We start from the raw sequence: 22,209 nt of genomic DNA on the forward strand, positions 1-22,209 counted from the left end.
GTGTAGCAAGGTCCTCTGGACTCCAGAAATCCATGTGGGTGGTGGGTACTGTGCTGGGCGTGTGCCGAGGAATAACCTCTGGTCTATGTTCTCACAAGTCCTGTTGAACAAGGAGCCCTTATCTTAACTTAGGCGTAGACCTGGAACCCACCAAGTGCCATCCACCATAGGGAGAGACCTTTGGGCTTCCCTGGGTTGGGGAGTGGATGCAGGGTGGGCATTACACAAAGATTCTAGCCTGCCCTTTGTGTTGATTCCTCTTTCCTGTAAACAACACCTTTGCTTTCCACATAGGCCCCAAGGACTTTACTGTGGGTCTACTTCAGGTGGAACAGATCAGCTTTATATTATGGGGCTCTGTACAAGGTTTTTTTCTGGGGAGACGGGAGTAACACTGCTAAAAATAATTAATCATGAAAACTCCTAGGAATACTTGTTCCAGCCCAGATCAGCCCAGGTGAACTCACCAGGTATGCTGCTCTTTCTCAGAGAGGACCCCAAAGATAACTTCTCTGATGTGGGAATAAGAAAAAGGTTTGTTAGCCACTCATCTATGAAGCATCTGGGCCTCCAAAATTCCAACCCTACTGCAGTCCCGAGGAAAAACTTGATCCTCCTGAGAGCTAGCAACTAAAGTCAGGATACTGACCCTGCCACCTCTAAACTTAGGGATCATCAAGCTTTGCTTGTATAGAGCCAGAGTGAGCTTGAGGTGTCTGGACCTGTGTCCATCTTTCTAGGACCACTCAGAGCGGAAGGCTGAGAGGGTGGAGCGTTCTTTTGGTCTGGGAACTATGGGCTTCCACCATATGGTCGAGCATTGTCCAGAGGCCAGGGGACCCGCTCTCCATCGGGACCGTCGTCCCATTCCCCTACGGCCGTGGTCTTCTCGACTCCCCCGAAGTGCAGAGGAGGCTACGCCGAGAGAACAAGGCTGAGAAGCCCGTGCCCAGCGCACCTGGCACCAACTCTGGCTTGGGACCATAACTCCCAGTCTTGCCCCAGAAAGGGGCCCGGCCGGCGGCGCAGCTGCTCTTCGTGCCAATCCAACGCTGCGCTCCTGCGGTACCGGCTGTCTTCCCGCGAGCCGCCTGAGAATTACCGCTAACAATTTCAGGCCCGCGCTCGGCCCCAGGATTCTTTACGGCCGGTGGGCCGCTAAGCCCCGCCCCTGAGGGTTCGTCCAATCCGGACCCAACCTTCAGTCCGCGCTTTCACGTGCCTTGTTGCCACTTCCGATCCGCTCCCGGAAGTTGCGCTCGGGAGCCAAATTTGAAGCAAGCTGAGACGCGGAAGCACGGCCAAGAAGCTGAACCCGTCGCGTTTTCCTTGGCTACCTTGGCCACTTGAGACCAGTCATCATGCCTATCCGTGCTCTGTGTACCATTTGCTCTGACTTCTTCGATCACTCCCGCGACGTGGCCGCCATTCACTGCGGCCACACCTTCCACTTGCAGTGGTGAGTGACTGCTCTGTTGGAGCTGGGCGCTCGCCCCCGTACGGCTACAGGACTGTGGGGTGTCGGACCTCCGGGCGACCCGACCCCGGAGCCCAGACTGGTGATGAGGACGGCATTAGACGGAGCCCCACGAGAGTTCCTGACCTGGGCAGAGGCGGGTTATGGCAGGCTTCCCGGAGGAGGTGACAGCTGAGCTGAGGTCGGGGGTACAGGATTGGTTTAATGAAGACAGAGTAGGGGTTTCTTTGATCGACTTGCAAAGAGATGTGATTTCAAAATTAGCACCCCGGGCAGAAATGAACTTTCACCACATTAGCGAGCCCTTTTGTTTCTTCGAGACCTAGTAGACTGCTGGCTACCCGATTTCTTGTGGTTTGTTTGATGGTTTGGAATGATTCTGTCCAGAGGCATCTCGTTGGTCAGACACTTCAGTGTATTCACTGACCTCAGCAAACCCAAGTTAACATCGAAGGGTAAGGAGGTGCTTTCTAATCAAGCCGTTCTGTTGAGTGTGCAGCTAGTGGGGAGATTCCTCTAGCAGCTGTGAACAGGCTGATTCCGAGCTCCTTTTTTAATTGTGGTGAAATATGTGTAACATAAAATTAACCATTTTTTTACTATACACTATTTTATTATAGTAAAAAATATATAAGATAACATTTAACATTTTAACCTTTTAAAAACTTTTGCAAAAGTTTACGTAACAAAAAAGTTTAGTATGAAAATGTACACAACCTGATTTTTATATCATCGTAAAACAGGCCCTTTGGAAAGGGAACACGTGGAAACAATTGATTTCTTTGGTGAACACAGCCATTGTTTATACTTGTTCCAAAACTTTTAACATGCTACTATTTCTTCATATTACCACCATTTCAGTATTGTTCTGTTGCCCAGTAGTTGCCATCTCCACACATTCACCTATCACAAGATTCATAAAGGGATCAAATTCCTGCAATATTCCTTGGACGTGTCTGCCACCATTTAATTTCAATGATAACTTCTTCATAAAATTTTAAAATTTATCAGAAGGGTGTTTACTCAGTGAGCTCAAAGATGCCTTGCATTTTAACCTTTTTTTTTTTTTTTTTTCCGGTACGCGGGCCTCTCACTGCTGTGGCCTCTCCCGCCGCGGAGCACAGGCTCCGGACGCGCAGGCTCAGCGGCCATGGCTCACGGGCCCTGCCGCTTCGCGGCATGTGGGATCCTCCCAGACCGGGGCACGAACCCGCGTCCCCTGCATCGGCAGGTGGACTCTCAACCACTGCGCCACCAGGGAAGCCCTTTAACCATTTTTAAGTGTACAATTCAGTGGCATTAAGTACATTCACAACGTTGTGTAAGCATCACCACTATCTATTTCCAAAACATTTCCATCATTCCAAACAGAGCACTGTATCCATTAAACAATAACTTTCCATTCTCCCCTTCCCACAGCCCATGGGAACCTCTATTTTACTTTCTGTCTCCTTGAATTTTTCTATTCTAGCTACCTCATATAAGTGGAATTGCACATTTGGTTCTTTCGAGTCTGGCTTATTTCACTAAGCGTAACGTTTTCAAGGTTCATCCATGTTGTAGCATGTTTCAGAATTTCATTTTTATGACTAAGTAGTATTCATCGTATGAAAATACCTCATTTTGTTTATCCCTTTATCTGTTAATAGACATTGGGTTGTTTCCATGTTTCAGCTACTGTGAGTAATGTTACTATGAACATTGGTGTACAAGTATCTGTTCACATTCCTGCTTTCATTTCTTTTGGGTTATCCCCAGAGGTGGAATAGCTGGATCATACAGTAATTCTATATTTAATTTTTTGGGAAGCTGCCTTACTGTTTTCCACATCAGCTGCACCATTTTACATCCCCAGCAACAATGCACAAGGGTTGCAGTTCCTCTACATCCTTGCCAAAACTTATTTTCTGTTTTGTTTTTTTTCCATAATAGCCATCCTAATGGGTGTCTTCTCTTTTATTCTGTGTGTTTAAAGCTATCAGATTCCCTCTTAGCACTGCTTTTGCTGTATTACACAGTTTTGTTTTCATTTTCATTAATCTCATGGTATTTTCTAATTTCCCTTGTGATTTCTTCTTTGACCCATTGGTTGTCTAAGAGTGTGTTGTTTCATTTCCACACATTTGTTCATTTTTCTTCTGTTATTGATTTTTAGTTTCATTCTATTTTGATCAGAAAAGATACTTCGTGTGATTTCAGCCTTTTAAAATTTAAGACTTGTTTTGTGGCCCAACATATGACCTTCCTAGAGAATGTTCCATGTGCACTTGAGAAAAATGTGTGTTCTGCTATTGTTGGGGGGAGTATATGTCTGTTAGGTCTATTTGGTTTAAAGAGTTGTTCAAGTCCTCTATTTCCATATTAATTATCTGTATGATTGTTCTATCCATTATTGAAATTGTGGGGTACTGACATCTCCAACTTTTTAAATAATTTTTTTTAAACTTTATTTTTTTGGCTGCATTGGGTCTTCGTGGCTGCATTCGGACTTTCTCTAGTTGTGGCGAGCGGGGGGCTACTCTTCTTTGCGGTGTGGTGCACGGACTTCAGTAGTTGTGGCTTGTGGGCTCTAGAGTGCAGGCTCAGTAGTTGTGGCACACGGGCTTAGTTGCTCCGCAGCATGTGGGATCTTCCCGGACCAGGGATTGAACCCTTGTCCCCTGCACTGGAAGGCGGATTCTTAACCATTGAGCCACCAGGGAAGTCCCAACACCTCCAACTTTTATTGGAGAACTTTTTGTTTCTCCCTTCAATTCTGTACAATTTTCTTCCATGTATATATTTCATATATATTTTGTTAGGTGCATATATGTTTATAATTGTTATGTCTTGTTGGATTGAACCTTTTATCAATATGTAAAGTCGTTCTTTGTCTCTTGTAAACATTTTTGACTTAAAGTCTATTTTGTCTGACAATAATATAGTTACCTCAATTCTCTTTTTGTTACTATTTTTATTCTGCTTGAGAATCATAGGTTTCTTTAACTTGTGGAACAGTTTCTTTAATCAGTTCTGGGAAATTATCAGCCATTATCTCTTCATGTATTGCCTCTATTCCATTATCTCTTTTCTTTCTATGTTAGTTTTTCATTTCTGCTATAACAAATTACAACTAACTTAGTGGCTTAAGAAAACACAGATTTATTATTTTATAATTCTGGAGGTCAGAAGTCCAAAATGAGTCTTGCTTGGTTAAAATCAAGATGGAAGTGGAGCTGTGCCTTCTTTGGCTCATGGCCCATTTCTCCATCTTCAGAGTCAGCAGTGTTACATCTTCAGCTCTCTGTATGACTCCAATACTCCTGTTGCACTTAAAGGGACCCTTGTGGTTACATGGGACACACCTGGATAATCTCTCCATCTCCTTAACTTAATCACATCTGCAAAATTACTCTTGTCATATAAGGTAACATATTCACAGGTTTCAGAAATTAGGACGTACACTTTTTGAGGGGAGGACACTATTCTACCTAACACTTTCTTTCTGGAATTCCTAGTTATATGTATGCTACACCTTATCACAGTATCTTTTATATCGCTTATCATTTCTCATATATTTTCCATCTTTCTAATTCTCGGTGTTTCCTCTGACCTATCTATCAATATACCAGTTCTTCAACTGTGTCTAAACTGCTATTAAACTCATCCATTGAATTCTTAATTTTGGCCATTTTTTCAGTTTTAGAATTTCTGTTTGGTCCTTACTAAATTCTGATATGTCACCTTTTATTTTCGAATTCTCTGCTGATATTTTCTTTCTTTAATTTTTTTTTTTTTTTTTTGTGGTACACGAGCTTCTCACTGTTGTGGCCTCTCCCGTTACGGAGCACAGGCTCCGGATGCGCAGGCTCAGCGGCCATGGCTCACGGGCCCAGCCGCTCTGCGGCATGTGGGATCTTCCCGGACCGGGGCACGAACTCGTGTCCCCTGCATCAGTAGGTGGACTCTCAACCACTGCGCCACCAGGGAAGCCCTCTTTTTTTCTTTAATTTAAAAAAAGTTTTTATTTATTTATGGCTGCGCTGGGTCTTCGTTGATGCGTGTGGGCTTTCTCTAGTTGTGGTGAGCGGGGGCTACTCTTTGTTGTGGTGCGCGGGCTTCTCATTGCAGTGGCTTCTCTTGTTGTGGAGCACTGGTTCTAGGCGCACGGGCCTCAGTAGTTGTGGCTCGCGGGCTCTAGAGCACAGGCTCAGTAGTTGTGGTGCACGAGTTAGTTGCTCCGCGGCATGTGGGATCTTCCCGGACCAGGGATCGAACCCGTGTCCCCTGCATTGGCAGGCAGATTCTTATCCACTGCACCACCAGGGAAGCCCTCTGCTGATATTTTCAATCTTAATTTTTATTTATTCAGCATAATGTGTTTATTATGGTCTGTGAAAATCCGAATATCTTAAGTCTTTGTGGATATGTTCTGGTTTGCACAATGTAGTGCTTTTTTCCTTGTATAACTGTTTACTTAAAAAAAAAATTATTGAAATACATTACAGGGACTTCCCTGGTGGTGCAGTGGTTAAGAATCCGCCTGCCAATGCAGGGGACATGGGTTCCATCCCTGGTCGGGGAGGACCCCACGTGCCGTGCCGGAGCCGCTAAGCCTGTGCACCACAACTACTGAAACTGCACTCTGGAGCCCACAAGCCACAACTACTGAGCCCACGTGCCACAACTACTGAAGCCCACATGCGTCTAGAGCCCGTGCTCCGCAACAAGAGAAGCCACCACAATGAGAAGCCCGCACACTGCAATGAAGAGTAGCCCCTGCTCGCTGCAACTAGAGAAAACCCATGCGCAGCAACAAAGACCCAATGCAGCCAAAAATAAATAAATAAATAAATTAAAAAAAAAGAAATGTTACATAAAAGTACAAATATAGGGTTTCCCTGGTGGCGCAGTGGTTGAGAGTCCGCCTGCTGATGCAGGGGACACGGGTTCGTGCCCAGGTCCGGGAAGATCCCACATGCCATGGAGCGGCTGGGCCCGTGAGCCATGGCCGCTTGGCCTGTGCGTCCGGAGCCTGTGCTCCGCAACGGGAGAGGCCACAGCGGTGAGAGGCCTGCGTACGGCAAAAAAAAAAAGAAAAAAAGAAAAAAAAAAGTACAAATATAGGGGCTTCCCTGGTGGCACAGTGGTTAAGAATCCGCCTGCCAATTCAGGGGACACGGGTTCGAGCCCTGGTCCAGGAAGATCCCACATGCCGCGGAGCACCTAAGCCTGTGCGCCACAACTACTGAGCCTGCGCTCCAGAGCCCGTGAGCCACAACTCCTGAAGCCCGGGCGTCTAGAGCCCATGCTCTGCAACAAGAGGAGCCACCGCAATGAGAAGCCCACGCATAGCAACAAAGACACAACACAGCCAAAAATAAATCAATAAAATAAATAAATAAAACCTTTAAAAGTACAAATATAATAAGTGTGTAGCTTGCAGAATTTTCACAAACTGAACACGCCCTTGCAACCAGAATTCAGAACAAGAAACTAGACATCAGCACTCCAGAAACCTCCTCCCGAGACAGGCTGGGACCTGGGACACTGCCAGAGTGCTTGCACTTGCACCTAGACAAACCTCTCCTCAAGCAACAGAATACAGAGAAACTATAGGGGACTAAAAATAAGTACATGTGTGCAGCAGCTGGGGCAAATTACAAACAAAAAATACAAAAAGGCCAAAACCCAGCTGTCGCTTCTGAAGTGCCTGGAGCAAAAGCAGGGTACTGTGCATGACCCCTGCACATAGCACCACCAAAGGGGTGGGCAGACTACCTAAGCCACCCCTGTGGCTCAATCTGCCAACCCACCCCTACACTCACCCCATTTAAGGAGCCAGCTCCCCCCGCCGCCCCACAGTGAGCAAGCAAGGGCACCTGTTGCTTATTTTTGCTCCCTGAGGTACAGCACAAGTCCCAATAAAGCCTTGCCTGAATTTCTCCTCTGGCCTCTTATCAGTTTCTATTGATTAAAGAGTCCAACGACCCAGGTTGGTGCACTCTTTCAGTTACTCCCACCTGCCCGCCTTTCCGCCACACATAAGGATAGCCACTGTCTTGACTTCCAGCAACATAGATGAGTTTTGCCTACTTTTTTACTTTATGTAAATGGAGTTATACACAATATACCTTTTTTTGTATCTGGCTTCTCTTCCTCAATGTTATATTTATGTAATTCATCCATAATTTGTTCTTAGTTGTAGACTCATTCGTTCTCATTGCTGTGTAGTATTCCATTATGCATTGTTAGCTTTGTATTATATGTATTTGAAAAATTATTTATAGAAAAAAAATTGAGGCCTAGGATTATGGTATCATCTTCCTGAAAAGATTGTTTCTCCCTGGTTCCTGGGGGTGGGATTGTTTACCAGTAGGAGACTACGTTTTGTTTTTGTTTCTTTTTGACTACGCTGCACAGCTTGTGGGATCTTAGTTCCCCCACCAGGGATTGAACGTGGGCCCTTGGCAAAAGCACGGAGTCCTAACCCCTGGACTGCCAGGGAATTCCCTAGCAGGAGACTATTTTAATTAAAATTTAAAGCAGATGGTGCATAGCTGGGCTGTGTTTTGCTTTTACTGCTACTTGCTTTTACCTCTAGTTTATCCTTACTTTGAAAGTGTACCCCTTTGGAGCCCTAGCTTACATGGGGGTATTATTACAACCCCCATCTCTGAGGGAGTCTGGCTTTGACTGTTGCTCCCCCATGCCCTGCTCCAAGCCTAGAAAGTTGACAAAATTGCAGCTCAGGGGTAGGGAAATCTAAGCCAACAGGGCCCAAAAAAGGGCCAGTTGGTTGGAGTGCTTGTACCAGTCAGGCCTTGTGGGATATACCGTCATGGCCTGTGGTGCTGCCCTCCTGGGTAGGCAGGCATTGGGTCGAGGAGGAGCAGGACAGGCGCTGTTCTGGTCGGGGTGGCTACCTGGCCTGTATGTCTCGCTCCAAGCCATGGCTCACAAGTCTGTTTTTCTGTTTCTCATTCCAGCCTAATTCAGTGGTTCGAGACAGCACCAAGTCGGACCTGCCCGCAGTGCCGAATCCAGGTGAGGGTGGTAAGATGAAAACACCTCAGCTAAAGACAGCTCCTTGCCAGGGAGCAGGAATGAGGAAAGATCTCTGAAGCTAAGCAATGTCTTTGACCTATTTGGACCCTCGTGGTTTGAGGCTGGTCGAGCCTCACTTGTGCTTTTGAGCGGCTCGGGAGGCCTCTTTGTACCCAAAGATAGCAGGCGGATGGACTCATTGCCTGGGCCAATCTTCACCTGGGTAGATTTGGTCTCCTTCCCTGCCTTTCCCCTGCAATGCCCAGCACCTAGAGTTGGGGTTTCTTTTGAACAGTTACCACATGGGTCTGCAGTGACATGACTTCAGTAACCACCAAGCTAGTGGCACCAGCTTGGGCCACCTACAGGGTTACAGAGGTCCTCTCACTCCAAGGGATGTGCTGTGAAAGGTTAGGCCTGAGATGGGCTAGGCTGAATGTATACCCTTATCCTTGCCCATGACCCAGCTGTGCAGTCATACTGTATCTTGTTCTTTCATTCAGGTCGGTAAAAGAACCATTATCAATAAGCTCTTCTTTGACCTTGCCCAGGAGGAGGAGAGTGTCTTAGATGCAGAATTCTTAAAGGTACCCAGAATTTATCTCATTCTACTGAACCCCAAGCCCTCTGAGAGTTCACTTTCTGCTCCTACCCAGGGAGAGCACCTCGAGTATGGAGATGGAGTTCTGGAGGGAAGACTTGGTAGAGATTTCAAGGCAGAGGCTGAGAGAGCAGAGGACAAGTGATGATGCTACAGTCATTGGAGAAATACGCTGTTAGCGGGGAGGGGAGCCACTTGACTGTGAGCCCTCCCCTGGGGATTTCAGAGCAATTCTGACCATAGTTCAGAGTGCCTCTCCTGAAGTTCCCCCACCTCGCAAAGGGTCTACAACCATCTTTTCAGTCCTCAGCCAGGGAATATGTGTGAACCTACTGTTCACAAACCTGCCTGTGCTTCAAAACTGCCTGGGGAACTTGGTATATATCCAGGTGCCTGAGTCTTTCTCAGAGCAGGAATGGAGGGTAGAGCCCCTGGAATCAAGATATGCAGCCAGGATAGAAACCCACACTGCAGGGGAGGATGGGTGGGTTCCCTCCTACACTTATACTGCTTCCCCTCCAAGTGTAAAGTTTAGCTTTCTTTGTGTACAAAGGGATTGGATTGGCAGAAACCTCTCAAATAAGTGGGATTGGGGTTTGCAAGTGAACCTGGACTCTGAGGGTTAATTTGCTGGGCATCTGTCAGATCAGGATTCATTTGGCCCTGGTCCCAGGGTGCTGTGATGTCCTTGGAACCTCACTGCTTCAAGAACGTGGAACTTTTATGCCTAAAGCTAACATGTTCATCGTCATGGTAACTGCTCCCAGTTTTAAGCCGTGTCCTCCCTGTGATAAAGGCAACAAAGGCAGCTTCATTTCTTTCTGGCCTTCTGAGCCAGATCTAGGAGACAGGGAGGCAAAATCTTGAGTAGTTTGGAGCAAGGGCTTGGAAGGCACCCTGCTTGGGTGTGGAAGGAGCCAGGGGACTAGCGGTAGCTTTGGGCTGGCAGCCGTTCTCAGGTAGCCCGTGTGTGCCCTTCTCTGCCCACCGCTTCCACCCCAGATGTCCGGCCTATTTGACCAGCTCAGCCACCAACAGTTCCTGCCCCAGAGTCCTGGGTAGAGAGTTTGACAACAGGGACTTATCCACGCACTGGGGCTAGGCCTTAGTATTGGTCACATGTGATATTCTGAGCCTTTTTTTTTTTCTAAACTTATTTTATTTTATTTATTTTTTATTTTTGGCTGCGTTGGGTCTTTGTTGCTGCGTGAGGGCTTTTCTGTAGTTGCATTAAGCGGGGGCTACTCTTCGTTGCGGTGCACGGGCTTCTCATTGCGGTGGCTTCTCTTGTTGCGGAGCACAGGCTCTAGGCGCATGGGCATCAGTAGTTGTGGCTTGCGGGCTCTAGAGCGCAGGCTCAGTAGTCGTGGCTTGCCGGTTCTAGAGCACAGGCTCAGTAATTGTGGTGCAAAGGGCTTAGTTGCTCCACAGCATGTGGGATCATCCCGGACCAGGGCTCGCACCTGTGTCCCCTTCATTGACAGGCAGATTCTTAGCCACTGCGCCACCAGGGAAGCCCGATATTCTGAGTCTTGCGTTGACCTGGGGAGGGTAATCTGGAGGAGGATTTTTCTGGATTGCATCTAGCTACCACCATGAACCCTAGGCCAAGCATTTCAGGTCTGCCGAACCTGGTTTTCCTGCTTATGGAGTAGGCATGTCTCTTGCCCACAGGGGTGTTGAGTACATGGGACTCCTGAATGGGAGCTGGGCTCAGTTCTGCTTCAGCCTCTCAGTGGTTCTGTGGCAGTGGCTTCGGAACATAGGCACGCACTTTGAGAGGCCCATTTGACCCTCACAACAGTCTGGTTAGAGCCTAGCGCAGGTGAGGTTTCATCCAGGGGTGCAAAGTTGTCCTGGTTCACCTACCTGTTGGATTCTGGGGCTGGAAGATTCATGGTGCACAGAGCCAGCTTAGAGCTTGGAGAGGGGCAGACCATGAAGCAGGCAGGACCCAGGGTGGAGGGAAGCAGTGGTGGCCCAAGGTGCTTGGACATCCCAATTCTGTGTCCCCAGTGAGTGCAGCTAATGCCAGAGAGGGTCAAGGCCAGCACAGGCCCAAGGAAGCGATGGAAGCCTCTGCCATGAGACTGACTGCACAGGCGCAGCTCCACTTCTTTTGCCGCTTTTATGCCTCTTTTCCTGTCCTAGGGTCTTGTACCTGAGATTATTTTCGTCCATTTTACCTACTTTTTAAAAAGGCACACAGAGATAAAGCAAGGTTTCTCTCTACATTGTTGACTTAGCTTGGCCTTGAGGTGTGCAGGGTTCATGCTTCCCTGGGCTCATAGGCCTCCTTGTCCCCTCCTGGGGCTCCCCACAAGCCTTATGGGAGGCTGAGTGGAGGCCAGCTCTGATGCCTTCTTGCTGCTTATTGTGGATATTGCCTTGCAGAATGAACTGGATAATACCAGAGCTCTGCTTTCCCAGAAAGGTGAGTTCCCAAGGGGCCCTGGGAAGCCCCTGACTTGGGGAGTGGAGGGAGAGGCCCTGGGAGGAAGGCCTCCAACCTTCTGGCAGAGCCAGGGACTCTCCCTGCTTCATATGTCCAAGAGTCCTATCAGCTCTTGTGATTGGCAGAAAAGGAAAGGAAAGGGAGGTGACTGAAGCTGTCCACCTAGATCAGGTGAGCCTCTTCTCTTTGTCTGAGGCTGCTTGCCTAGGACCCGGGCTGGGAGGGGGCTATCTGATAGGACAAAGTATTTGTAGGTGAGGGTTCCACTGCCAAATTTGGCAGGAACTTGTTTGAGTTCTGGGATGATGAATTAACTAGACCCACAGGAGCACAGAGCAGTGAAATCTTTACTCAAGTAGTTCCAAGCATCAGAAAGAGGGTCTCATCCCCTGAAGGAAGAGACTCTGGCTGGGTGTCCCTGGTTTGGTGTCTGCCAGAGAGAGAAGCGGGCCACCCAACTTTCTGGCCTGAGACTTGTTCCTCACCTGGCTCTGGGGTGGTGTGCTGGAGCCCAAGGGCCCATGTTCTCATACTGCAGTGTGGACGGGCCTCTCATCTCCCTCTATCCCCCACCCTTGCTCCAGAGAAGGAAAAACGAGACGGCCAGCTTATCATTGACACTCTGCGGGACACGCTGGAAGAACGCAACGCCACTGTTGAATCCCTGCAGAAGGCCTTAGACAAGGCTGAGATGCTGTGCTCCACCCTCAAGGTGGGTCCCCAGGCCTTGTGGACACAGATTGCTGGGGAGATATAGTTTTAGTCCTGGACTCATCACTCTGGGCTTGTCTTTTGGTTCTGCCTTGGTCAATACCTTGGTTTGTGCAATTGTAAAATGGAGGCAAATCCCATCTTCCCCAGGCTTCCCATGCTGTACCCATCCAGCCCATGAGAAAAGGGTCGTATTGCCTGCACTTATGGATTTTGTACTAGGTAGTTTCGAGAGGTGAGGCCTGCCCAGTGCTTCATGGAGGGGCTGCTCAGCCAAGACCTCAGTGAGGCTGGGCCGTGCTTCCAAAAGTGGTTTGTACTCCACTGACAAAGCCAGCCTGAAGAACCTTCCATTAGCACTCTAGTTCTTTGCTGGGCTGCTCTCTGGAGCCAGATCAAACAGCATCCCAGGGAGGAGCAGGGGGCCTTTGAAGTCGGCTGTGCTGAGCTGACCGGGCAGATCAAAGCCTGCAGAGCAAGTGGCTCTAGACCCAAATGAATATTGTATCGGCCTAGGTTGGTGAGCCTCTTGCTCTCCGAGGGGCATGAGGTGATTGACTTGAATCCACAATTGATATTCTGGCCTCGTAGGAAGGAGCAGTCCTTGCTGGATGCCATTTGAAAGGGAAAGGGAGCCATCCTTGTGAACAGATAGAGCCCCAGGGTGTTCATTGTTTCTGTCTCTGCTTCGTGGCTGGCCTGGATCACGTGGCCTGGCCAGTGGGAAGGAAGGAGTGAACCAGCACCTGGCTGTAGAGCAGGAGTCTGCTGGCAGTCCCAGGTCAGAGATGAAGTGGCCAGGTACTGAGGGCAGCCTGGCCAGCTGCCTCTGGCTCAGCTCTCCTACCCCAGCAACTGTCCATAGGTCTAGCTGGTGGATAGCGCAGCCTGGATTTGTGCTCCAGGCTTCTTCAGCTTCCTACACAGCAGGCCACAGGACCCTGGCAGCCCCCAGCAGGCCTATAGATCCTGGGAGTGGGCTGTGCCTATGGTAAGACCTATCTCAGGAGGAAGCAAACAGGGAGGTGAGGAAGCAGCTGGCCTAGGGCCTCTTAGCAGAAAAAGCATAAGCCAGAGTGGGGCCCAGGAGCCTTACCTCCTGGGGGTTGGAGCATATGCTTATCAGCATTTTCAAAAGCATACAGTTCTAGGGTAGTGTTCTCCCAGTGACTTTAGCCTTGGCCCCAGGAGCTTCCAAGCAACAGATATGTAGGGGTACGTTTGCTCTTCAGAAGCAGATGAAGTACTTGGAACAGCAGCAGGATGAGACCAAACAAGCACGGGAGGAGGCCCGCCGGCTCCGGAACAAGATGAAGACCATGGAGCGGTGAGCTTGGATCTGGGGCCTGCCCTGTGCCCTTGCATCTAGGGCCCTCTGGGGCACAGCTCTCAGGACTTCAGCAGGGGCTGGCTCACCTCTGTAGCTCAACTCTCCATAGGCCATGGGGGGCTCAGGCTAGCTGAGTATGGGCACAGGTCTTACTCAACCTCTATGGGCTCCTCTACTTTCCATGGGGGCTCTTGCCACACTCCTCCCTGTCCCTGTTGCCTGTGGCCAAATGACCTGGCAGGGGTTTTGTTCCAAGAACCTCTCTCTGGGGATCCCTGACCTGAGGCTCTCTGTCAACACCCCTTCTTCCTCAGCAGCATTGCTGCAGCTGTGCTTAGCTCTGCTGTGGGGCCTTTCTTTGGACAGACCTGCCTGCTGAAGCATCCTAGCAGCTCAGGCTGTCACCATAGCAACGGCAGCAAAGGGAAGCAGAGCTGCACTGGGTACCTACCCATCAGCCTCCAGATTTTAAATGCCGTGGGCTGGGTGTTTTTCAGAATTGAGCTCCTACTCCAGAGTCAGCGGCCCGAGGTGGAGGAGATGATCCGCGACATGGGTGTGGGACAGTCAGCGGTGGAGCAGTTGGCTGTGTACTGCGTGTCCCTCAAGAAGTGTGTACTCTGGCCCCTCTATCCAAGCCCAGGAGCTAAGCCATGGCACCCCAGCCATGCCTCTCCGTCTGTTGCCCATCTCTTGTAAAGCACAGCAGGTGGAGTTAAGGGGCAGGCTCTGGAGCCGTGCTGCCTCAGTTTGAACCCTCACCCCTTTCACCATGTGGCCAGGAGCCAATTTCTTAACCTCTCTGATCCTCAGCTTCCTGAATGGAGATAATAATAACTTGCCTCACAGGATTTTGAGAGAATTGAGTGTGAACTATAAGTGTTATTTCTAAAGACGTTGGCACAGCTTTCTGAGCCATGAGCCCCATCATGATATCTGGAGCCTGTTTCCTATTAGCACTGTTACTGACCCTGCCTGGCTTGCATCAGAAACTCAGCTCAGATGTTTACTACAATGGGTGTGAGGTGGGAGAAAAGGGACCACTTGGCTGACAGGCATGGAGGATCCCAGATGCCTCGTGTAGGGGTCAGGTGGTGTAGGGGGCCTCGTAGTGGGGCCGGGGCTTCCTGCACACCCTCTCAAATCGCCAGTGCCTGCAGGCAGGCAGGGAACAGAGACTCACCAGCTCTCCTTGCATTGGGTGCCAGACCCTCCACAGCACCACCTGGTCCCCTCTGGGCTCAGGTGTCAGAGTAGGAATGAGAAGGGCTGAGGGCTTGGGCTGGGCTTTGTGTTTGGTTGGTGCTGTGGCTCAGTCTGACCAGCAGGTGTCTGGTGCTGACATGTCTTTCCATGGCCCCTTTGTAGAGAGTACGAGAATCTAAAAGAGGCGCGGAAGGCCTCAGGGGAGTTAGCCGACAAACTGAAGAAGGATTTGTTTTCTTCCAGAAGCAAGGTAATTCAGTGGGGAGCTGACAGTGAGGGGAGAGGTGGCTGTCCTTTTGTCATGCTCATGTGTGTCTCCTAAGCAAGGCCATGGGGCTGTTGGATGACTCACAGAGGCTGGTTTCTGATCCTTACTGGGCATTGACTCTGGCTACATGGCTTGTCCAGTTAGGGTGGTAGATCAGGCAGGTATCCCCCCAGCCTCTGCACACTTCTGTTCCTCTCTGCTCTTCTGGGTACCTCTCAGCTGGCTGGAGCACACAGGTCCCAAATGTGACAGCTGCAGGTGCCTGTTTTTTGTTCCAGGCCCAGAGTATGAGGCCTCTTGTTTGGGGGTATTTTTTGTTTTGTTTTTATTTTGTTTGTTTGTGTTTTTTGGCCACGCCGCTCGGCTTGTGGGATCTCAGTTCCCCAGCCAGAGACTGAACCTGGGCCATGGCAGTGAAAGCCTGGAATCCTAACCACTAGGCCACCAGGGGACACCCAGTAGAAGGCATCTTGGAACCTGATGCAGTCAGCACAGCAGTTTTTATTTCTGGGCATGGTGCATCCATGGGCAAGGGTGTAGGAAGTAGCCCTTGCTCCTGGGCAGCTCCAGATGGACATTGCCGGACTAAGGTCCAGCCCCATGGAGCTAGGGTCTCCTTCCCGTGTTCCCAGCTCTTCTGGACCCCGGGCTACCACGAGCTGGTGTAGCAGCAGGTGCGGGCAGGGCACATGGGCACCCCTGGGTTCATCCTTTTCTCCTTACACTTTCTTGTAGTTGCAGACAGTCTACTCTGAACTGGACCAGGCCAAGTTGGAGCTGAGGTCGGCCCAGAAGGACTTACAGAGTGCTGACAAGGAAATCGCAGTGAGGGACATCTCTGGCCAGGCGGGAACGAGGGGTGGCTTATGTGCCCTCCAAGAACAGGGCTGGCCAGTTCTGCCTGCGAAACCTTGCACCAGTCAGTGGTGGTGGCTCTGGGATCCCTGCATCCTCCTGGGTCAGGGTGGGTCAGGACATGTGCCTTGGCCCTTGGTCTGGAGCCGGGGCCTCCTCAGCAGAGGACAGAGAGCACCTGGGTCTTCCTCACAGTCTGTCCTGTGCCTACATCCTTGAGACCACCAGAGTAGGGGCTCCACCAGAGACGGGTTCTGAGGTCGGGTGGTCCTGGCTTCCTGAGCCTGATATTTGGGTTTCGGGCCTTGTTCTGTTCCCAGTGGGCTTGCCTTTCGTGTGTGGTGCTCAGTCCTTGGTAGTCCCTCTGGACTTGGTGCCTCAGCGGCTCTTTCACTCTCTTCTCTTTCCTTCCCCAAGAGCCTGAGAAAAAAGCTAACGATGCTGCAGGAAACCCTGAACCTGCCACCAGTGGACAGTGAGGCTGTCAACCGCCTGGTTTTAGAGAGGTTTGTTGACCCTCTGGGGTGGTGCAAGGGCTATAGGCTGGAGGAGCTCCCTGGTAAGGGTGTCCTCACTCTTCCTGGCTTTGTGGGAGTGGGTGGCCCATGTGGGCCTGAAGGCTGTGGACCCCCTGCCCTGGGAGATAGCCAAGATTTAGCTGGAAAGCAGCTTTGAGGTAGATTCTGGGCTCTGACAAGGAGAGGCCAGGGGAGGCCAGAAAGTACCTAGGGCTGGTCAGAGAAAGGGCAGGAGCACCAGCTCAGGGCATCCTGTTTATGGAATGGCTCACCTAATGTATCCGTCTGCCCCAGGTTCTGAAACAACCATGGAAATACTGTAACTCTCTTCTGGTTCCAGGAATATGCACATTAAAGCTGCCAGCAGAGGGAGCCAGAGGCAGAGGGATGGGTGTCCTCCTCCCCAGTGTTCCACAGAAGCCAATGGGCTGAGAGGGTCCTCAGGGCAATCTCCTGCCTAGCAGCCCTCCTGATGGTCCAGACAGAAGACACAACCCAGCAGCCCAGCCACTTTTTTTTTTTTCCCCGAGCCACGCGGCATGCAGGATCTTAGTTCCCCAATCAGGGATTGAACCCATGCCCCCTGCATTGGTAGTGCGGATCCTTAACCACTGGACCACCAGCATAGTCCCCAGCCACTTTTTTTTTTTTGGCTGTGTTGGGTCTTCGTTGCAGTGCATGGGCCTCTCATTGTGGTGGCTTCTATTGTTGCAGACCATGGTCTCTAGGCACGTGGGCTTCAGTAGTTATGGCACGCAGGCTCAGTAGTTGTGGCTCACGGGCTCTAGAGCGCAGGCTCAGTAGTTGTGGCGCACAGGCTGAGTTGCTCCGCGGCATGTGGGATCTTCCCGGACCAGGGCTCGAACCCGTGTCCCCTGCATTGGCAGGCGGATTCTTAACCACTGCATCACCAGGGAAGCCCCCCAGCCACTTTTATTTCAGCCACTTTTGTTTTTATTTAACTATTTATTTATTTAGGCTGAGCAGGGTCTTAGTTGCAGCATGAGGGATCTTTAGTTGTGGCATGCAGTCTTCTTAGTTGCAGCATGCGGGCTGTTAGTTGCAGTGTGTGGACTTCTTAGTTGCGGCATGCCTGTGGGATCTGGTTCCCCGACCAGGTATCGAACCCGGGCCCCCTGCATTGGGAGTGTGGCATCTTACCCACTAGACCATCAGGGAAGTCCCTTTGAGCCACGTTTCAACGTTGGAAACTCATTATGCTCCCTCTTCCCCACATCCACTCAGTTGCTAGAGCCTGCCCATCTAACTTCTGTGGTGCCTTCCTGACCCTTTTCCTTGCTCCCACCTCCGTGTGAGACTTGTGACCCATCGCCCCACTCCTCCCTCCTGTCCTGTATAGCAGCCCCAGGGCATCATGCCACTCCCTTGCCAAACATCTCCCAGGACCCTTGGCACTGGCCTCAGGCCCTCATGGAGCTGGCCTTGTGGGCTGCGGTGGATATTCAGGCTTCAGCCAAATCACACTGCCCAATGCAGCAGAACACCCCTTGCCTTCCTGCTCCTATGCCCTCCTGTGTTTCTGCTCTTCTCCACACTGAAGTGTCAGCTGCCCTGCGGAGCCTTCCCTAGTCTCCTCAGCAGAAATAAGCTCACTGTCCTCTGCACAGGTAGCACTTCTTATTCAGATGCCATTAGCTGCTAGGGTCCACAGAGGTGCTCTAGAGGCTTTCTGGAGCCTGGTCTACCCCCTGTGTACACACCCGGCTGTGAGTAGACCGGGAGCTGCCTCCTGATCTGTGTCCCCACCATCAGCTTCCTCACACACACGCTCCTTCCCCCACACCATAGTACCCGGTCAGCATCTGAGGGGGGCAGTGAATGCATGCAAGCCAGTTTCCTCTCATTCTCCTACCTTTCATTCCTCAGTCTTTCTCTTTCCTTTCATACCTCAGGTCCTCCAGTGTTTCATTTTTTTTTTTTTAATTATTTAATTTATTTATTTTTGGCTGCGTTGGGTGTTCGTTGCTGTACACGGGCTTTCTCTAGTTGCGGTGAGCGGGGGCTACTCCTTGTTGTGGTGCGCTGGCTTCTCGTTGCGGTGGCCTCTCTTGTTGTGGAGCATGGGCTCCAGGCGCGCTGGCTTCAGTAGTTGTGGCACGTGGGCTCAGTAGTTGTGGTGCACGGGCTTAGTTGCTCTGCAGCATGTGGGATCTTTCTGGACCAGGGCTTGAACCTGTGTCCCCTGCATTGGCAGGCAGATTCTTGACCACTGCGCCACAAGGGAAGCCCCTTCCAGTGTCTCTTTACAGAGCCAGGGCTGCCTGCCTGCCCCAGTTTAGGTCTGAGGGCTGTGGGAGTGTGATGGGCACATGACTCTGTGAGGTCCAGCCTGTGGCTGATTTTGACAAACTGAGCTCTGTTTCTGGTCCCTCCTACCTACTCTACACTCAGAGTCTATCGGCCCAGCCACCTTGGAAGCCCCAGGTAACATGAGGGCTCTGTCCGGAGCTTGGCAGGTATAGTACCCACCCTCAGGGAGCTGTTAGTCTCAGTGACCATCTCATGTAGATAGACCTTTAGAACCCAACCTGAGTCAAGGCAGAAAGTAAAAATCCTTTTTTTTAGGATATCACTCAAGGCTGCTGTCTGCAAGCTCCCCATCGTGCTCCCTCCACTTTCTATTCCATGGGCCTTGGTGTTTCCATGCACTTGTCATCTGTGTCTGGCGTCCACAGTAAGGGGGAGCACAAGCACAGAGGCTTCCTCTAGGTGCCCAGGGACTTTCCATTCCTGCTTTTGCTTACTTTCTTTTTATTTATTTGTTTGGTTGGTTAGTTGATTGCACTGGGTCTTAGTTGCAGCAGGCAGGCCCCTTAGTTGCAGCTTGGATGCTCCTTAGTTGCAGCACATGGGCTCCTTAGTTGCGGCAGGTGAGCTCCATCGTTGTGGCATGCGAACTCTTAGTTGCGGCACGCATGTAGGATCTAGTTCCCAGACCAGGCATCGAACCTGGGCCCCCTGCATTGGGAGCTTGGAGTCTTATCCGCTGCGCCACCAGGGAAGTCCCAATTTCCTTCCTTTTTAAGGCTGAATCAACAATCGCATTTTAAATTTGCACACATTCTTTCTTGCTCGCTGAATACATCCTTGGCAAAATATGCTATACCTTGTTTTATGGTCTAGCATTTTCATTTCTGTCAGGGCCAGTGTTTGCACATCATGGCCTTTCTCTTGGACTTCCCTCTCATGCTTGGGGGTCCTTGGCTGCCTGTGGCCCTCTGAGGAGGAATAACAGAAAGGTGTCCTGGGAACCCAACCTTTATGGGCAGGGATTGGGAGAATGTGCAGTCATCTGGTATCATGTCTGAACCTAGGTGCAGAGGGATTTGCTGTCAGGTCCAGTACTGGCTGCCGTAAGATCCCGTGGATGGTTTGCAGGTGACTTTAGAAAAGGCCCTTCTCATTCTTGGCCCCAGGTAGCAGGCTCACTTCCTGGTGCTCACTCCCTGATGTAGGGAGGGGTGGTACCAAGCTCGCACCTTCCATCAGTACCCCCATTTTCAGGCTTGTTTAATGCATCTGTAAATCCAGGTCTTCCCCGCTCCTCCCTTGCATCCGTAGCCCTCTCCTGGTGGGTTCTGGCTATTGTGTAAGTCTCCTATCCCCTGGCCATGCTCTCTCCCAGATTTTTGTGGAACTCTATGGGTACTGATGATGGCTGCCCATTCCATTTGTTGCAGTAGGGTTATCCTTCACTCCTGTCATTTTAGGGAGGCCTCAGGAGGTAGCTATCACCCCCAACCACAGAGGAGGTGTTTGGAAGACCTCTCTCATGGACCCCAAGAGCCCCTGACCTCCAAGCTGAAGGGAGTTGGGGAGGCCTTTGCTTAGGGTAGGCCTGCCGGTTGCCATGAGTTCATGGAGGACACACTGACTAACTCCCGTGCCACACAGGTAATAGGTCTGCCCAGGGCCTTGGTTGAGTTTTGGAAAGAGGGGTGTCTTGCCCCAATTCCTGAGTCCTCTGGCATGAAGCCCTGTATGTTGGCCATGGGTGACTATCCCAAAGATGATGGTATCACCGAGGAGGACCTAAAGCCAGGCCCTCAACCAGTTGGGGGGTGTATATGGCCACTAAGCTCTAGACTCTTCCACCTTGTCAGACAGACAGAAGGTGGGAAGGAAAGAAGGACCATTGGCAGGAAGAAAAACAGGGTTCGAGCTTATAAAAGAAGAAGGATTTACCAGGAAGTGTCTGAGGGAACAAGAAATGTGTTCATATGAGCCAGATGGTGTGGGGGAGTGAGGGAGGCACTGAGAGAACCTCCTGAGTCTTGAATTTAGTGTTGGGGATGGCCAGGAGGTGTGAGTGAAAAAGACTGGCTTGGCTTGAGCCAAGGCTGGGCACATGCCATGAACACCACTGGGCAAGGTCTGAGGCAATGGCAGCAGGAAGTCCTACCCTGAGCCACCTGGAGGGCAAAATGGCTGTCATAGCCAGACCCTGCCTGCCACCTGAGTGCACCTCTCTTAACCTGGACCTGGACTTGCTGAGATTGGTAAACAGTGGCAGAGTAACAGATCTTACAGAAGATTGGCATGGGGCTTCCCTGGTGGCACAGTGGTTAAGAATCCTCCTGCCAATGCAGGGGACACGGGTTCAAGCCCTGGTCTAGGAAGATCCCACATGCCGCGGAGCAGCTAAGCCGTGCGCCACAACTACTGAGCCTGCACTCTAGAGCCTGCGAGCCACAACTACTAAAGCTCACGTGCCACAACTATTGAGCCTATGCTCTAGAGCCCCTGGGCTACAACTACTGAAGCCCACGCGCCTAGAGCCTGTGTTCCACAAGAGAAGCCACCGCAGTGAGAAGCCCGAGCACCACAATGAAGAGTAGCCTCTGCTCACCACAACTAAAGAAAGCCCGTGAGCAACAACGAAGACCCAATGCAGCCAAAAATAAAAATAAATAAATAAAATAAAATTATTAAAAAAAAAAAAAGATTGGCATGAGTGGTCCTGACTGCTGCTTTATGCTGTGGTTCCCAGAGTGGGAAGCAAAGCAATGCGTGAAGTTGGTCTGAGGTGCGTCTATGCAGCCTTTGCTTCCACCTACAGGCAAGGAAAGGGTAGAGCTTCCAGGGGTCTGGCCAGGGAAAGAAAGAGAGAGTCCAAGCTTCCCAGATTGCTTACCTACCCAAGTCAGTGCAGGTAGTTCCTTTCCTCTGATCTGCACACCCCATCTGGCTCCTGGCCAGAGACTAATACGGCACAGCTCATCCCTCTGTCCCTGAGTAGTGAGAGTAGGGCTGTGGGCAGCTCTGAAAGGCTCCTGAGGGAAAGAGTGGTCTTGGGGCTTCCCCTGCCACTCCCCGGAGTTCTCTGATCACAGGAGCTGGGGAGCCCCACCAGGTCTGGATGGGCTAGAAAAAATCCTGTTGGCTTAAATTTTCTAATAGAATTATACCCTTCCCCCATTAAAAAAAGTAAAAACACATGCATTGTTGAGAATTTGGAAAATATGGACTTATCCCAGAGGTAGTCACCATTGACCAGTGGTAAATCCCTTCAAGTCCTTTTTCTGTATGTGGTAGAGTGGGGGATGTGTGTGCACAGTCATGTGATTATACTATACATAGAGTTTTCTTTGGTTTTTTTCCCCCCAATTTTATTGTGGTAAAATATACATAACATAAAATTTACCAACTTTTTTTTTTTTTTTTTGGCTGCATCCGGTTTAGTTGCGGCACGCGGGATCTTCTTTGTGGCATGTGGAATCTTTCACTGTGGTGCGCGGGCT

At 50.4% G+C, this 22,209-nt stretch overlaps 2 protein-coding genes and 1 pseudogene across 3 annotated transcripts in view; 1 reads left to right on the forward strand and 2 right to left on the reverse strand.

The window, feature by feature from the left end:
- RBM6 (RNA binding motif protein 6) overlaps positions 1–22,209 on the reverse strand; it is a 204,842-nt gene that overhangs the window by 173,392 nt on the left and 9,241 nt on the right. The window lies entirely within an intron of this gene.
- TRAIP (TRAF interacting protein) overlaps positions 1,230–22,209 on the forward strand; it is a 28,610-nt gene continuing 7,630 nt past the window's right edge. Inside the window, exons 1-10 of one of the 2 annotated variants that reach the window (XM_004267815.4) lie at positions 1,231–1,459; positions 8,446–8,503; positions 9,007–9,090; positions 11,499–11,538; positions 12,144–12,271; positions 13,503–13,597; positions 14,098–14,211; positions 14,969–15,056; positions 15,810–15,899; positions 16,347–16,435. In XM_004267815.4, the coding sequence (XP_004267863.1) occupies positions 1,362–1,459; positions 8,446–8,503; positions 9,007–9,090; positions 11,499–11,538; positions 12,144–12,271; positions 13,503–13,597; positions 14,098–14,211; positions 14,969–15,056; positions 15,810–15,899; positions 16,347–16,435 (884 nt within the window). In that variant the 5' untranslated portion in view covers positions 1,231–1,361. Of the gene's footprint in view, positions 1,460–8,445; positions 8,504–9,006; positions 9,091–11,498; positions 11,539–12,143; positions 12,272–13,502; positions 13,598–14,097; positions 14,212–14,968; positions 15,057–15,809; positions 15,900–16,346; positions 16,436–22,209 lie in introns of both variants that reach the window. The other variant, XM_033424378.2, reaches the window with a different exon arrangement.
- LOC117200667 (small nuclear ribonucleoprotein G-like) lies at positions 2,280–2,551 on the reverse strand (annotated as a pseudogene).

Source organism: Orcinus orca, chromosome 10, assembly GCF_937001465.1.
Source record: "Orcinus orca chromosome 10, mOrcOrc1.1, whole genome shotgun sequence".
Taxonomy (NCBI): Eukaryota; Metazoa; Chordata; class Mammalia; order Artiodactyla; family Delphinidae; genus Orcinus; species Orcinus orca.